The sequence below is a fragment of the Triturus cristatus genome, chromosome 12, assembly GCF_964204655.1.
Source record: "Triturus cristatus chromosome 12, aTriCri1.1, whole genome shotgun sequence".
NCBI lineage: Eukaryota > Metazoa > Chordata > Amphibia > Caudata > Salamandridae > Triturus > Triturus cristatus.
Window position 1 is genome coordinate 681,663,346 of NC_140595.1, and position 18,092 is coordinate 681,681,437.

Below are 18,092 nucleotides of genomic sequence, written 5' to 3' on the forward strand. Positions count from 1 at the left end.
ACCTATTTTGAGAAATTCGCGAGGATTCGTCGACCGGCGCCAAAGTTATTCAAAATAGAATGTTGAGGTTTTCCTATGGAAACGTGGTCCTAACTATAACTACCTACTGGCGACCGCCAGTAGGTAATTATCTACTGGCGGTCGCCAGTAGATAGTTATAGTTAGGACCGAGTTCCCATAGGAAATCTGAAAATTCTATTTTGAATAACTTTGGCGCCGGTTGACTTATCTTCGTGAAATTTTCAAAACTAATGGGGCGCTCCGCTCAGCTCGTACCCTGAAATTCTCGGGGTGATTCGTCAAGCGGGGGCTGAGAAAAAAGGGGGGTCCCAAAACGCGTTTTCCCCATGCATTTTCCAATAGGACCTTTAGTCGAAGGTACAGCCCGAACGGCTGAACAGAATTACTTGAAATTTGGCAAAGAGGTAGTCCTCAGGTCAGGCATGTGCCTTTTTAATATATATTGTCAATCTGTTCAGTAGTTCCTGAGAAAATCCAAAGTAAAATCACATATATATCTGGGCGGAGCCTAACCACACATCTCACCGTGAGATCTGATTGGCTGTCAGCACTTCATCCGAGAAGTGTTGGCAGCCATCTTGGGACCAATATACATGATAGCACCTCATTAAAAAGCATTGCAGTTAATAGAAGGTTTTAAGACTTTAGTTACATTATAAATCATTTGTTGATGGTAACATACTCATTTTAGGAATTGTGGTGTGTTCTATGGTGATTTTACCATGTGAAAAAGCCTTCTGCTGTGATATCATGAATCATGTTTGAGAGAAATCTATTTTCTCATGCTTTTCCCACAGAGGTTTGGGAGGTGATCTATAAGCTAAACTGAGAGCATATTTTCTGTAAATTCACATTATCTTTCTCAGTCATGTGAGAATGAAGTCTGACATTCTCAGTAAAACATGTACATCCAACAAGGGCAGAGACTGTCAGTTGATTCCTTTGTGTTCTACTGCAGCTTCCCAGAGTGTTCTAAAGAACAACTAGAGCGCTAACAGTCCTACTTATGACAAACGTATGGCACACCTGAAGCCATCTTGGTTGGAATAAAGTGGTAACTCTTAAAACATTTAATTTAAAAAGGAACAAAACGAGGGGGTTCATTTTGCCATAGAAAGTATGATTAGTGCTGCAGAAATAAAAATTAGGGCACATTTTGAGTGACTTCTCAAATCCTCTTCTATTTCACCAGTGACAAAAGAGCCCAAATGTAGCCCACATATCACCCAGATGTAGCCCAAGTATAGCCCAATGACAGAATGTCCCAGAGTGTTCTAACGAACAACTAGAGCGCTAACAGTCTTACTTATGACAAAAGTATGGCACACCTGAAGCCATCTTGATTGTAATAAAGTGGTAACACTTAAAACATTTAATTGCCATAGAAATTATGATTAGTTCTGCAGAAAGAAAAATTAGGGCACATTTTGACTTCTCAAATCCTCTTCTATTTCATAAAAAAATTCTGACATGCAGACTGAAACATGCACTTTGAATACCAGCAGCAGACTTCCCTGGCGAGCAGTAGTTTTACTACAGTGATCTAATGAGCAACTAGAGTGCTAACATTCAGAATTTATGGCAAATGTGTGACACATCTGAATGCCTTCTTGATGGAACCAAAATAAAAAACTGAAAGTATTCCCGCTGAGGAGACTGCAGTAAATAAGGAAATTAGGAAACTTCATAACAAATAAATCTCCAAGAAGGCCACCAGAGACAAAAGAGCCCAAATGTAGCCCAAATATCACCCAGATGAAGCCCAAGTATAGCCCAATGACAGAATGTCCCAGAGTGTTCTTAAGAACAACTTGAGCGCTTACTGTCTTACTTATGACAAAAGTATGGCACACCTGAAGCCATCTTGATTGGAATTAACTGGTAACACTTAAAACATTTAATTAAAAAAGGAACACAATGAGGGGGTTTATTTTGCCATAGAAATTATGTTTAGTGCTGAAGAAAGAAAAATTAGGGCACATTTTGAGTGACTTCTCAAATCCTCTTCTATTTCATTAAAGAAAATTCCGATTTGCAGACTGAAACATGCACTTTTAATACCAGCAGCAGACTTCCGTGGTGAGCAGTAGCTTTACTACAGTGGTCTAATGAGCAACTAGAATGCTAACATTCAGAATTTATGGCAAATGTGTGACATATCTGAATACCTTCTTGATGGAATCAAAGTAAAAAACTGAAAGCATTTCCTACTGAGGAGACTGCAGTAAATGAGGAAATTAGGAAACTTCATGACAAATAAATCTCCCAAGATGGCCACCAGAGACAAAAGAGCCCAAATGCAGCACAAATATCACCCAGATGTAGCCCACATGTAGCCCAATGACAGAAGTGTGCAAAACACTTATTTTGTGTGTATTTGCAGTTTTATATAGTGCAGACTTGTCAGGTATTGGAGTGCTTTACATTAGCATTGGTTACATCACACAAGATCAAATTCATTTTGGTTGTAGACATGGGGAGATTAAATGATTTGACCAGAATCAGAGAATGTTAAGCTGAAGCAGAAACTCCAACCTGGTTCCCCAGTTGCAAAGTCTGCAGCTCTGGAAGTAACACCACATCCTCTCCCCTAGGTGCAACATTTAATCAAGTGGTCAACTGGATAAAAAAACATAAAGATTACAAATAATTTAAAAGTTCTTTGTCGCTATTTGAAAACTCAGAAAATATGTCCTCATTTTAGTTTTTTAGAGCACTAACCATAATTTTGATGCAAATAAGACCCTCTCATATATGTAATTTCTAAAGGAAATACTCTAGGTATTACAGTTTTGATTACATCAAGATGACGTCAGGCGTTCCACACTTTTGTAATAAATATAGAATGTTAGCAATCTAGTTGTTCATTGGGATACTGTTGAGAGGCAGAGACCAGGGGCACGGACTCTGGAAATTGAAGGCAGGTAGGAGAGTGCAGATGCAACAATTTGACCACACTGGGCAGGCAGGAAGGGCAGTGGCAGCACAACAGACTATGGAGGGCAGCGGAAAGGGGGGCAGGGGCAACAAACCAACAATACAGGACTGGCAAGAGAGGCTGTGGCAATATAATAGACCATTGTGGGCAGAAGGAAGAGGCAGTGGTAGTACAACCATACATGCCAACAGACCCGTTTCAGCCAGGAAACGTCCAATGTTTTTAAGCTCAAATGGTCTTTATATGATCTGTCTCCTGTCTACAATCTCCTCTTTTTCAATGTAACTCAAAGGGGAAACTCAATACCCCAGTTTTTTTTCAAAATCTTCCTCTTAACAAAGTTCGAAATGTTCGAAAGTATGGTACATTGGATCATGGTAGGCAGGAGGAATTGGGATAGGGACATGGACTCGGATAACAGAGGACAGGAGGGACATGGAGAGGTGCACCAAACTGACCCTACAGGGCAGGCATCAGGGTTTGCAGCAGCACAATACACCACACAGCGCATGCGGGACAGGAGTGCAGCACAACAATCCATAGAAAGCAATAGGGAGGGGACAGGACCATGCACATGGACAACAGAGAACAGAGGGGAAAGAGGCAATGGTAGCTAGCTGACCATAATGGGCAGACAGGAGAGAAAGCTGCAGCATAACAGACCATAAAAAGCAGGAGGGACGGATCAGGCGCATTACAATGGAACAGACAAGCCAGGAGGGAGGGAATAGGGGTCTGCACATGGAAACAGAGGGCTGGGGGCAAGGGGGCAGGGCAGGAGCAGCGAGATGACCATGGAGGTCAGGCAGGTTGGGCACTAGAAACAAGACACACCATGGAGAGCAACAATGAGACTATGATGGCATACACACAGACCATGGAGGGAAGGTGGGAGGGGGTCAGGGGCAGCTAGCTGACCACACAGGGAAGGTGGGAGGGGCCATGGCAGCACAGAAGACCATGCATGGCAAGCGGGAGGGTTAGTGGCAGCACAATGGCTATAATGGGCAAGAAGGAGGGTGCAGGGGCATGCATAAAGGACCATGGAGGATAGAAGGGAGGGTCAGGACCTGGGCACAGACAAGAGAGTTCAGGGGAAGGGGCCTCACAACAGACCACACGGGGCAGGCAGGAGGAGCAGTTGAAGCACAACAGACCAGGGAGGACAGAAGGGTGTGGCAGTAAAATGAACCATGGGGGACAGTAGGAAGGGGATAGGGGCATGGCATGTGAACAGGCAGGGTGGAGGTGGCAGGGACAGGTTACAGTCATCTGACAATGCTAGGCAGGTGGAAGGGGAGTGCAGCTCAACAGAACACTCAGAGTAGATAGGAGTGGCAGGTCCATGGAACATGGTGGGCAAAAAGGATGGAGCAGGGGCATGCACAAAGAGGGCAGGGGGAAGGAGAATAGGGGCAGCAAGCTAAGCACAGAGGCTAAGCAGGAGGTCAATGATGGGCCATAGAATTGGGCAATGGAGGGCAGGAGGAGTGGACTGGTACATCATGCTAAATGGAGGGTAGTGGCAGCACATCAGACCATGCATGGCAGGAGGGAGGAGGCTAGTCTGTGGATTCAGACAACAGAGGATAGGGAGGAGGTGGATGGGACAGCAAGCTAACTGTTCAGAGAAGGTGGGTATTAGGAACTTTATTGTTTTTAAAATGTGTGTCTGTGCGAACTACTTAAAATATGAACAAGTATGCAGCATAATCTCACTTTTATTCAGGAAGAAGAGGATGTTTGTGACTGTGACTCCGGGCTCACTTGGCAGAAACACCCCCTAACCCTCCACCCCCATCGCAAAATGTAATGCCCGTGAAAAGGGTAGGTGGACGCAGTGTTATATAGAACATAGTCCTGGGAGCACGATTGAAAATGAAAACTAGATATAGTATATGGTATAAACTATGCACCAAAAAGTGTGATATAAGATGAACTGGGGCGTGAAATATAATATGCAATACATTGTGCGCAATTACAGATTCATTGGAGAGCGCGAGATAGCACAGGCACTAGCGTGTGCTATGCGATATGCGCCTTGGAGTGTAATATGCACAGGGCAGTGTTGTGTAACCTAACTAGTCTCTAAAGTTGTAATACAAAATATGTGCTGGGGAGTGTAACGTTGCATATGTACTGTGACAAAGATATGGATCCCAGATTGTAATATGTATGGCATAGCACTGTGCGTTATAACATAGGCATCGAGGAAGGCACGTTAAATGGGGCAATATAACCCATGTGAAGGCAAGTGTGGCATGACATATTCACGGGGTGGTGTTACAGTGCACATGGGCTAGAGAGTGTCATAGCATACGCACTAGCTGGTGAAATACAACACAGAGGTGTGAGGCACTCGGCGGGCACTGGTGGGTGTAACACAGCATTGGGCTCAGCCAGGAGCACGCTGTGACTCTCAAGTGAGGTTTGTCTCCTTTCCAGAGAGTAATATAAAAAGTATTACACATCCGGCGGTGGATGTGTGTTTTATTAACCGTGAGGGGGGTTTCTTGTATAGTTTGGTTGAATTTTTGTCGAATCCCCTTTGAATGGCTTGGTGTGCATGTATATTAAATGTGCCCGTCAATAACTACCCATATTTGTATAAATAAACGCCAAGGGTGTCTACTTGGAGAGTACCCACCGGTGGGGGCACCGGGATTAGGCACGGTCTAAATCTTTCAAAACAATGGACATACCAATATCAGTTACAACAACCTAGTCAGTAATTCTAAGATCCATATACACATCCACTCATTCACCAACAGTCCTATACAGTCACTCATACATGTACTCACTCATCATATGTACTCATACACCTATACATCCGGTTACACAACGCCACTCATCCATAGAGTTACTCACACACAGTCACTCGTGCTAATAAAGAATCAAACATCCATTTACTTGCATATACAGTTATACACACACCACCACACTTACTTCTACAGAAACTTACACATACTTAGTCTTTTAAACAATCACTTATAGAAACACATACTTATTCATACAGGAACTCATTCAATCTCTCACTCTTGCATATACTCACTTATATACACCAATAGTCACATATACTATTTTAAAACATATGTAGTTACTCATAAAGACACTATTGAGACAGTCATTCACTCACTAACACACCCATGCACACACTCATCCGTCCATACAGTCCTGCACACATGCTGTCTTCAACACAAACAGTGAGTCACTCATTCATGCACCTATGCACTACGTAATACCCCCCACCGAACCATACAGACACTCAGACACTCATACTCAAAAAACCAACTAATAACCTATATAGACACTCATGTAGCTACTCACCAACCCATGCAGCCACTTATACACAAAGTGAGAGACTGATACAGATATTTACATATTTAAACATTACTCACTAAGCAATGTATTCACTAAGATACACTTAATCAGTCCGTTATACAATCAATTTTTCAAAAACAAATCATCCATTAAGACACTTATATACCCATTTATTCTTCCATCGACCTTGAGATATACATATATAAAACATATGTAATTTTCAGAAAAACACACATTCACTGGATGATGTCATCAGTGATGTCATTTGAGATGTCATCAGTGATGTCATGAGTGATGTCACTGACCATGTCATGAGTGATGTAATAAGTGACGTCATCAGCAGTGCATTGTGGGCGCGCGAGTTATAGTTAGCTGAACTAACTATAACGGGGGAACTTCAATGGTTTTGTACAAGTGAAAAGTCCAGCTAACTATAACGCCCCTGAAACCTTTGATTTTTTCAGTGAATATATATATATATATATATATATATATATATATATATATATATATATATATATTCCTTTTTTTTTCAATGGCCCGAAAGCATTTAAAAGACACACTCCCAGCAGAGTTCACCACAAGGGTTTATTCATTTTAGGGAAACCAGCAGCTTCTTTAAGGGTGAAATTTCGCCGACGCGTTTCAAGGACACAGCCTTTTCACCATGGGCAGCTTATGAAAGGCACAGACGCCTCCAATGCTTTGTATGCAAATCCCTTCGCGGGGCATGTGCAGTGCGTTTGTATAGTACTTTGCATCCTGGGACATCGAGTCCCCATTGGAGATAGTTATTCCTCATAGTGAGTTCTGTGCGATTCTTCTATTAAAAGCATTCTATACCCTCAGTGGGCCCCCAAAAGTCCTGCTCGTTATATTTTCCATCACTGCTGTACTGTCTGCGGCTTTAGCACAGTTCCATCGCCGCGCAGTCTCTCCACTTCAGGAAATGGTGCATCCTTACATGGCAGGGCAGCGGTGGAAATCATATTTTTTTCAATGGCCCGAAAGCATTTAAAAGACGCACTCCCAGCAGTGTTCACCACAAGGGTTTATTCATTTTAGGGAAACCAGCAGCTTCTTTTAGGGTGAAATTTCGCCACCGCGTTTCAAGGACACAGCCTCTTCATCATGGGCAGCTTATGAAAGGCACAGACGCCTCCAATGCTTTGTATGCAAATCCCCTCGTGGGGCATGCGCAGTGCGTTTGTATAGTACTTTACTAGATCTAGCTCTCTATCCTCTTTCAGGTTAGGGAAAAAGGAAGAGAGGTTATCCAGAAGCATGCGGCTACTACCCCAGCAGTTCACTGTATTCATTGTCCTGGTGCTGTTCGGGCACAAACAATACCCTTTAAATGTTGCCTATTACGCTGTGTTGGACTAGTACATCAGGTGGTGTAGAGGGAAGGTTTGGGCCATAGAGATTTCTTTAACCACTTGTCTGGCTGCAGGGCCACTATAGACAAGAGTGCCTTCATCTATGGGGAATGTGCCTGGAATATGAATCAGTGTCATACTAACCTCACAGAAAAGAACAGTAAGAAACATTAGGGGAGGACATGGGTTATATGGAGAAAGAGATACGACAAACTACAATATCCATAGGCACCAACAAGATCCAAAAGTAGGGGATTTAAAATTGTCCTGAAGTAGTGGAAAACTGGTCAAGAGCAAGATCTAGATTGTTATGCTTTGCATGTACTCATTTCCGGGTTTAACAGACAGTGTAGGCAGTGGGAGTTAACTTTCCAGATTGGTTGTTTGGATACCTGATTCAATTAGTTTGTCGCCCTTATCAACCCCAGACCATTTTTTTGTTTTACCCCTCTTCTAGGTTCCCTTCTGTTCAGTGCTGCTAGGGAAAGCTATTACTGTTTGTTTGTTATTTTTGCATTCCTCTTACAGTAACTGGCTCTTCTGGCTTCTTGAGGATCCACACCTGTATCCTAGTCAGTGTGGAGCTCATTACAGAGCATTACACTATGGAGTTCAGTAAGCATACTGACTACTTGTTTTTACTTGGCTCTGACAATCATGGATATATCTGTCTCTCTCTCACTGTATAGACTCACCTCCAGTACCGAATCTGATGCCTCCTTGCTGAATCCATGACGCAGACATTTGTGTTTGTGTCTCTCTCACTTCCCACTTTTCCCCTCACACTTGAGTTTATTATTTACCTGCTAACCGACAGGGTGATAGAAGAGACAGGATTCTCACTGGAACCACAGCCCTTCACTCAAGTTGATAGACTGGAACAAGGAGCAGGTGTAATTCCTATATTCTTTGTCGTGGTAGTTCTCTCACACACAATGTTGCTTTTGCGTTTTCCCAAGTGTTCTTCAAAGCCAATAAAGGACAGGGGTGTGTCTGTAACTAGCTCATCTTGGTGGTGGGAAATGGATCCAGGATATTGTGTATTGTACTGCAGTGGTCTTGATCTTTTAATATACAGATTACGCAATGTCATTCCATAATCCTTCTCTATTTACCCACAACTCCTGCAGCCAACCTAGTTATAGCAGCCAATGTTTAGACTTAGCAAGGGTGAGTCCTAAGAATTTCCATTGGTTCGTACCTAGCATCAAAAGTGAAAGTTTTAAGTAATTGTTCCGGATTTTAGAAAAAATGATCTTGCTACTCCTTGACAAAAACATAAGGGAAGACCTGAAGCACTGGCTAATTTCTGGAGCAATCCTTTATAGTGGATAGGGGAACCCTGACGTGGCTTGATGAAAATAGGATTTTAATTATAAACCACCTAAAGGATACCACTTTAAGGTACCTGGTTTAACAATTCAGTAGAGCAATAGTAATTAAAACAGTAGGGTTTTACCCAGTAACCTATGTTTCATTCCTCACCCCTTAAGTTGTCAGCAAGCTGGTAACGTGGACCCTCAAAGCACACCTGGTAATAATTTGTCCTGCTTCCTGCATGGTAGAAATTGGCACATGTATGACATGGAGTAGTAGTTATTTTCAGTAAAAGTGGAAAAAAAAATATTCTGTGTATTATTCAGAATCGCTCCAAAACATGTCTCCTTACTTCCTTGTTTCTCCTACTCACTAGTCAAATAGTGGGGATTTAATGTATTGACAGAACTGAAACTCCTTGCTGAGGGAGAAAGCACCCCATAGAATTATTTTTTCAATATCAGACAATAAACAAGACAATGTCCAAATGAAAGTGTTTGAAAGAAAATCAAGAAACAGCTAGAGACTTGAGCAGCCTAAACCAGAGAAGCAGACCCATGCAAAAGGGAAGCCCATGCATTACGTGCTAGATGGTCTCAGACCCTGCCAACAGAGGCCAGCCTTCACAGCGGTATCGGAGCGATGTCTAAAGAACTGTGGGCAAAGAGGAAAGCAAATTCACTTAGAATGAAGCTGTAGAACAGTCAGACCACCCTGGAGGGAAATCTTCTCAAAGGTGAGTGAAAACAGAGGAATGTTTTCATCATCCTGTTGGGGCTCAGTAATGATAATGCAGGAAATGGAGGGAGGCCCAATGGCTATTGATGAATCACTTATTATTGTTCTTGCTCCCACTTAACAAGTGGGGAAGTAAAATAATCAGAAAGTGGTGGAGAAGAAACAACTCTGAGGTCAGAGGAGACTGTGGCCCAATGCAGACATGAAATAACAATCACCAGGTAACTAAATAGGTATAAATCCATTGATGCATTTGTGGAAAGCAATAACCAATCACATTTTAGGCTTCAGTTATTGATGAGGTTCTTGTGGTAGTAAAGTGGTATGCTTGAGCGATACAAGAGAGGAGCATCAAGTCGACAAGATTTACTTTCAGGGAGCGCTTTTCTATCTATCGGACCCAACAAGGGGAAAGAAACCTTAAAGTGGCCTGCAAATCTAAACCGGAGTAATTCACGTAATATTGGGAGTTTAGCATTATGCTTGTTAAATGAAATTCCCAAAATTAACACAATTATGCTACACTGCGTAATTACACTGCCATTTGCACCAAAATTATAGCACAGGAATTAAGGAACAACATAAACAACCAGAACTTAAATTATTGTTGGTGGCAATTGTATTTTCCATGCTATTTTTATGGGCTGAAGTGCATCCTCACGGCAAAAATTTATGCAAGGACATCTTTTGTGGTAAAATATATAGCAATAAATACCACTGTTACTTTTCCTGTAACTAAGCATCATTTTGCATAAGGTTCCTGAAATTTCACATAATTATGGGAAAGCTAAGCTGGTTATGAAAAATAATGGGAAATGAAAGAAGGGGGCATGATCAACGTATTTTAACTGATTATGTTGGCACCAGTAGTATTTTTCTTATGACTCCGTTTAACAAGAAAATGGTTTAATTTTGTATTATTTATTTATTTTATTTATTATTTAAACAGGATAGCAAGTTTGATTTCAATGAAAAGTTTTAAAGAAAAAAAAATACCTTAACCACGGTGGCACACTGAGTTCAGCCAGAACTTTTATCTAGTGTTCCCTAATATCCAGAACTCCAACTGAATCCTTTCCAATTAGCCGTACCAGCCTTTCGATCTCCATGAGCATGAAAGAGACACATCCTGGTCACTCATGAATTCCCTATTTCAATGAAAATGCCTCATGGCAAACCTTTTGATTTAACATTCATCAGACTGACAATGTTATTTTAAGGATTTTGGGGCCCTTGTAAGGAACAAATTGGAATTTTACTACGGATTCCCTGCTAGTTCAAGCCTGCATGGTTCCAAACAGGACTAAATTATATTTTAAACTTTCAGAGAGCCACACAAAAACTGTTGAAATATGTCTTGCCCAGGACCACAAAATGACCTAGATAGAGAGACAGAGTCAGAAGGGAAGAGGTTTAAAGAAAGAAATAGAATAGACAGAGGCCAAATAGAGAGAAAATTCCTACGCCCTAACGGTTTTTAACCTTTTGATCTGTGTCAGATTGTGTATTTGTGCCGTACCGATGTGAGCCCTCCATAAGTGAAGATGTGAGTAAGTGGTCGCGCAATCGAGGTTGCAAACTGACAGTGGCGTTCACTGTGGTCCAGTGGTCAGGTGGCTATGAATTCCATTAAACATAGATCTTGGATAACGGAAGGTACTTGAGAAGCGCTAGTCTGGTTCTGTCACCTCTCCTCATCATGGAAATGATGTGGACATCTTCATTTTTCTATTCACTTAAGCTGGTAGGCTGGTGGTTTTCCCTTGTGACAAACTGCTGGAGTCCTGTTCTATGGCCAACTGGTAACAAACATTAGCCCATCCCACACATGTTGGCTTGCATGATTTTTGCGAGGAAACTAAGTCAGAGGTAAAGGTAGGCAGAGAGGGGAAGAGTCAACGAGTTTTGTTCAGTTATTACTTGAACTTCGTCAGGGCTGTGAACAACACATATAGATAAATACATAAATATATACACTCGGTAGACATATGTACATACAGTAACACAATTCAAAAAGAATTGACATATCCAGTAACAAAACAATATTACACAACAGACAAATTCCAAGGACAAGTTAGATTTGTGACAGGCACAAGAAAGTATGACGATAGAAAACCTATACTTTCAAAAAGTCCAATATGAGAATACCCAAACAGAAAGGGCTAAGGGAGGGGAAGAGGTATTGGTATTTTGTTTGCCGTGCTGAGATTCCACACTTTGGTTTATGCGTATTTTAGGCATGCTGTGGCCCCCAGTCTTTGTGCTTATGGTATGTTGTCTTATTATTATTTAAGTAGCATTTTGCGCTAACATTTGGTTGCTTGTTTGAGGCGTATTATTTTCTACTCACTGACTATTGACCACAGTGCCATAGGGGGTATTTCTCAGCCATGCAAGTCCACCATCCAATACACCTTTCCCCCTGCCACCTTTTCCTCTTCCCCTCCCTTCCGTTCCCCTTTCTCGTTTTGGACTTTACGAAAGTATAGGTTTTCTATTGTCATACTTTCTTGTAATATTGTTATGTTATTGGATATGTCAATTCTTTGTGAATTGTGTTACTGTTTGTACATATGTCTACCCAGTGTATATATTTATGTATTTATATATATATGTGTTGTTCACAGCCCTGACGAAGTTCAAGAAATAACTGAACAAAACGCGTTGGCTGGATGATGTCCGCTGATGCGATGAACTTGAATCCATTTAATAAAAGAGATGACTAAAAGGGACATATTGCCGTACTCATCTCCTTATTGACCCTGGATAAGATGGTTTATGGTGCACGGATAAGAAAGAAACGGTAAAGTGAAGTGCGGCTCTGAAAGTCCTCAGTTTTTGTGCTTAATTGCACAGAGGGTAAGAGGCTTAAAGAAAGAAATAGGATAGGCAGAGGCCAAATAGAGACAAAATTCACTTTCCCAGGGGGCCCCTTGGTTATTGCCCAATTTGTCTTAAAACGTTTTTCAGACACAATTTATTTTGGCTTCCGTTATGTGTCAAGCTTGAGAAAAGAATGGTATAAGACAGATATCAGGTGTACAATAAAACAGCAGAGACTAGATTTTTAAAATGTTATCCATGAATCATTTTAATTAAGAATTATAGGACTGTGTGTGTCCTCCTTAAAAATATTAAAACTATGTCATGCTTTCAGAACAGCCACAAATGTATGTATAATTAATATGAGCAAGTAATATTTATATCCTAACCAAATTCAGTTTTTGTCACTGCCATGTACAATAAATGCACTGGCAACATTTCCTGAAACATATAAAAAAGTCAATCCCAGAAGAAGTCTACATCAGGAGTGCCCATGGTTTAAAAATCCGACACTTGCAAAAAGCATTTTCAAAATAATCCATAGAGCTCACCAGTCAAGAATAAGTATACAGGTAGACGTATGTAATAATTGATGTATGTTTGGCTCACATGACATTGACATTTGGGGGGGATTTGTTACTATTTGCTTTTCTCTTTAAAAAAGAGATACTAAAAAAAGAATAAGTAAACGTGAAAATTTCTTACCTATTTCGTCTAGATTGATCAATTGAATAAAGTTGCTTTCTTAACCAGCTAGGTAAAAAAAATTAATACATTGTTTTAGTAAAACATGCATCATAGGAAACATGCAAATATAAACCACACATATCATGTCACAGTATCATTTTTAGAAAACTCTTAGGATCAGATACGACCAAATAAATATGGGGTCCCAAAGGTAGATCAACACAAGGCCATTGGACAGGGAAGAAAGAGCTTGTACTAAGAGACCTTACACATTCTTTTCGAACCTGGGGTGTAAGGATTTCAATCTGTCTAGTGTGAACACCAACATTGTTAGCAGAAGTCCACAGGGACAGAGAGTTGGGCCCAGGAGCCCAACTCCCTCAGGCACTACTGACAAGAGGTCGCACTCAGACCTTTTCCACAGGTGCATATACTCTTCATGAAGATCCTCTGCAGGTCTGAACGGGGACTGTGGAATTCTATTCATCCCTAGTTTGTGACAATCTCCCCCTGAAGTGAACTGAGCTCTGCAGAAGAAGACACAGAGGAAAACCTCAGAACATATTTGATGAGCATGTGTTCCCCTTTGGAAAACACAGCTATCTCTTTCCCACTCTGAGCTGGTTCTGGACTCCTCGTATGTTTCACCTCTACAATTGATTCAGCCTATAAGGATACCCTGTAACCACTGCTCGTAGGTACTGTCTTGGGACAGCTGCCACTCCAGAGTTTTGAGAGCCAAGACAACTTCTTAATTTGACTATGTATCTTCCGTGGTTGCATTAATTTGACTATGTATCTTCCGTGGTTGCATTCCCCAACACCATGGCAACTTCATACACTCCTGAATCAGTATGTCTTGTCAACCTGGTTCACCAAAAATGGACCTATAGTCACATTTTGACATGTTTCCAACATGCCCCCCCATTTCTTAACAGCTTCCATCAGACCCTATGGCTTCCATTTTAATGGTTTGCACATTCCCCTTTTCTGACTATATACAGTTTTATATAGACTTGAGTTCCATTATAATGGTTGGTCGACTTGACTTAGATGAAAACTATTGCCTTTCTTTTATCCCAATATTCTACTTTTTAGTACACAAACAGATTAATGGTCATTAGTTAATTATTATTTATTACAATTTATTCACCACTGGTTTCGACTTGAAATTCTGCAAGGTCTTGAAGGAGATAACTTTAAAAATCAAATTTTGACTTACAAACCATATTAGAATTGCACCTTAGAATCCGTTTAAACTGCTGCTGAACTGTTTTCATAACTGAAAATGACACATAGGAAAAAGGTGCTTGCTTTATAACGTGACAGAATTCAAAACTGCATTATTGATGTCACAAAGTAATTCAGTAGTTACTCATGTGCAGGAGAAATATGCATACTTAAATGTATATGAATATAGTGCTTACAATTTTTTTTTTTTACCAAGCTATCATTCTTAAATGTGCCTCTTTAGTAGGCCCAAAAGCCATTTCTTTCGAATCTTGCTCAAAGCTTAATAGATTTTTATTTAGGACATTTTGCCTCGTACCGGGATTCTGTTAAGGAATGTGCGGACTTTAAATTTATGTTTCTTTAGCCTCATCACACCAAATTAAATCACTTGTATAACAATGAGCCTTGCTGTAATGGATAATAATTAGGCTGTTATGATTTAGATATATTTGATGTATGCTCAACTAGAACATCTTGATAGATTTGTTTCGAGCATTTGACTAAGTCTATTGTTTTCACAATAGTACACTGAACGTAGCTTTAGCTAGAAGGTTCTCATGAGAACTTTGCTCCATGTTGCCAATGCATGATACATTGTTTACTATACACCGGCATGAATGTTTACTGTGGGAATCGAGAGGAGAAGCATCGGAAGTTGACAACACCATCGGGCGAGTAGTTTCCATTGAGTGAAGGTGTACAATGATTACTAAGTTGCTACATTATTAACCTGCTTTTATGTTAATGAGAGTTACTAGGGCGTTAGCATTCATTCAGCATCATTATTATTCTCATTATTTTCCACTGCCTTTCTTCCAGATTCTGCTCTTCGTTGCCGACAGCTACTGCTAAAGGTGGCTTTATTCATTACTCTTTTCCACTGATCAGTGCTACTGCAGCGATTAGTCTCCTATCACTGATATTCAGACGGTTGCTACTGCAACTGTGGGGACACGGCTGAGTTTCCAGAATTAATCTTTATGGAAAGTTCTCTCTATGCTCTTTTCTGAAAAGGGACTCTTCATGGGTTTCTCCACGTAGGGTAGATTAGGCTTCTAGTTAGTTTAGTGACATTTTTCCTTTACTCTGTATGTGATTTATGCTGTCACTAATCAATCTTTTCTATGATATTTTTGTAAATTGGACTAATTTTAAATAAAGATGACAAATCATTCTAATCCTTTAAGATAAATAAAGGTCTTGAAAACTCCATCAACCTCTCATCATTGACTGAACATTAAGAACCTGACTGTTGATGATATATGCATTATTTGAATTTCTCGTTCCAGCTCCAGTCGCACCACGATGGCAAAGGTCCATTGACCTGTTGGGAAGCTGTCAGGATTTCCAAAGGACGAAATCTCTAAATTGGGGTGTTTAGCCTTAATTGGCCCTTTGGGGACCTGGAAAATGAACGAGGCTATGGCGAATCCTGCCTCCACGTAGCCTCAGGCGATAATCGCCCCGCGTTTTCGAAGCTGCCGACCGATGGGGAGAGTCAGTGGCAGCGTTATGCTCTCTGAAATCGAGTGAGGTGGTTTCGGCTGCTGCTGCTGCTGCTCTTCGTGCTCTTTGTGCGGCTTGGGGGAAGAAAAAAGCGTACACCCGGCCCTGCCTTAGCTCTGGGCGCCTGCTGTACCTGCTGTGTTTGGACTTCGCCGATTTCTCTGAGCAGCTGCTGCAGTTTGATGGGAGGTGCTGCATTTGGAGAAGAGAGCCTGGGATGGAGACAGTGCTTTTGAAAACCGGCTTCCTTGACTGAAAAGGCTCCAATTTCTCCTGGCCGTGTAGTGGAGGTGGTGTTGAGCTTGTGCCTTTTTCAGCAGCCAGAACGAAGTAAGCAGCATCTGGTGTTACACGCAGATGCTGAGTGCCTGATTTAAAAGTGAAAGGTGAAGGCTGGAAGGAGTAGGGCTGGGTGTAGAAGGGAGTGGAGAGGGGTAACAAGATATTACAACATACCACACTGCGCATGAGTAAAGAAGGATTGTAAAAATATAATGGAGTTGGACTCTCCCCCCTTCCCTTCCCTTTTTTTTTTTTGTTTTTTGATTGAACTTTGCCTTCATTGAAGCTGCAGACTTGGGAAAATCAAAATCCAAGGAGGCAAAAACCTTTTCCTAGGAATTAGGCTGTGCAGGACAGTGGGCAGTGTGGGGTTTATTCGTAAGAAACTATCCTGTTCACAATGGGAAAACATCTGAAAATTGACAACGCACTGGCTCTATATGGTGCCTAAGTCTAAAGTTCACACTACACAGCTGAAGATAGCTTTTGCGACAGGAAGAGCTGAGCATGCGTAGAGAGAGCTCGGCGAGGATCAGCCCCAATTACCAGTTCTGAAGACGATGTTTTGGAGCATGGGGAGAGGGGCCAAAGGGCCATTAGTCAAGAGAGGGTTGAAAGCCCCAGTCAGAGACAAAGGAATTTAACTTCAGAGGAACTAGAACAAGGCCATCTGGTTTGGCAATGATGGAAGCAAGGCTGGAGAATACCTCTCCGGTGGTGAGTCAGGATGGAACAGTGAATCAGGAGAGTATTCAGAAAAATCCTTCCAGTACGCCTCTGGCTAAAGTCAAGGAATATTCGTTATTTATGAAATCAAAGACACCTCTGCTTCCTCTGCAACCGCCACTCCCTCTTCTACATCAGGCTGCAGATCAGGACTTACGGGATGCACAGGGTCTACAGGCTCAATCAAGTTGGCAGTACAGGAAACCCCTTTACTCTTTCGACCATTGACGAACTCCTCATCATCATTATTGTTGACTGTAGCGGCCGATGGAATCTCGATATCAAGTCAAATGCAGCATTTGAAGACCGGGACAAGCTTCCAGTGCGATATACAAGCTATGCTCAACCTTATTCTTGACGAGATAAGAGAAATGAAAGCCAATCAAGCAACCGAGATAGCAGCACTTCACGCACGCCTTTCAAAAATTGAGAGGTTGTTGGATCTTATCCAGCAAGACTGCAGGAGGCCGAATCAAGAATCTCTCTCCTGCAAGATCAGGTGACTTCAATGCAGCAGCAGGTCTCAATAGACAAAAAGCAGACAAATTTGTTGGAAAGCAAGCTAGAAGAATTGGAGAATCACTCCCAACGTCAAATCTGCGGTTATTTGGGGTCCCGGAAGGTTGCGAAGGATCACAAGCACTCCAGTGGGTTGAATCTTTTATTAAAGAGAACGTCCTTCCTGAATTCTTAGGTGATCTCCCGATTACACTGGCACATAGAGTTTCTGCGCAGCCATTCCTTAATTCAAAATTGCCCAGACCTATATAAGGGAACTTTGCAGACTATCGAGTAAAGGAGCAGATTCTGACCAGAGCGATCCAGAAGAAACAATTTTCCTCTCGAGATGTTCTTAACTGCTGCATTTTTTCAGATATGACTGCAGTAGCAGCACGTCGTCAGAAGGAATTTGTCAAGCTCCTATACTTGTTTAAAGTGCAGGGGGCTCAAGCGGCCAATGCCCAACAATCAAAGATATGCATTTTGGTCCAAGGCAAATTTCATATGTTCACTAGCCTTGATGAAGCCCAGGAACTATTACAAAAAATTACTAAAGAAAATTAAAGAGACAGGATTATTGATATGATGGACATTGTGTGTGTGTTTTTTTTTTTTTAATG

General features: G+C 41.4%; 1 protein-coding gene across 3 annotated transcripts in view; it reads right to left on the reverse strand.

Moving 5' to 3' along the window:
* PLCG2 (phospholipase C gamma 2) overlaps window positions 1–18,092 on the reverse strand; it is a 436,087-nt gene that overhangs the window by 190,427 nt on the left and 227,568 nt on the right. For all 3 annotated transcript variants that reach the window (XM_085638502.1, XM_085638503.1, XM_085638504.1), the window contains exon 5: window positions 13,243–13,290. In XM_085638502.1, coding sequence (XP_085494628.1) covers window positions 13,243–13,290 — 48 coding nt within the window. The remainder of the gene's footprint in view (window positions 1–13,242; window positions 13,291–18,092) is intronic.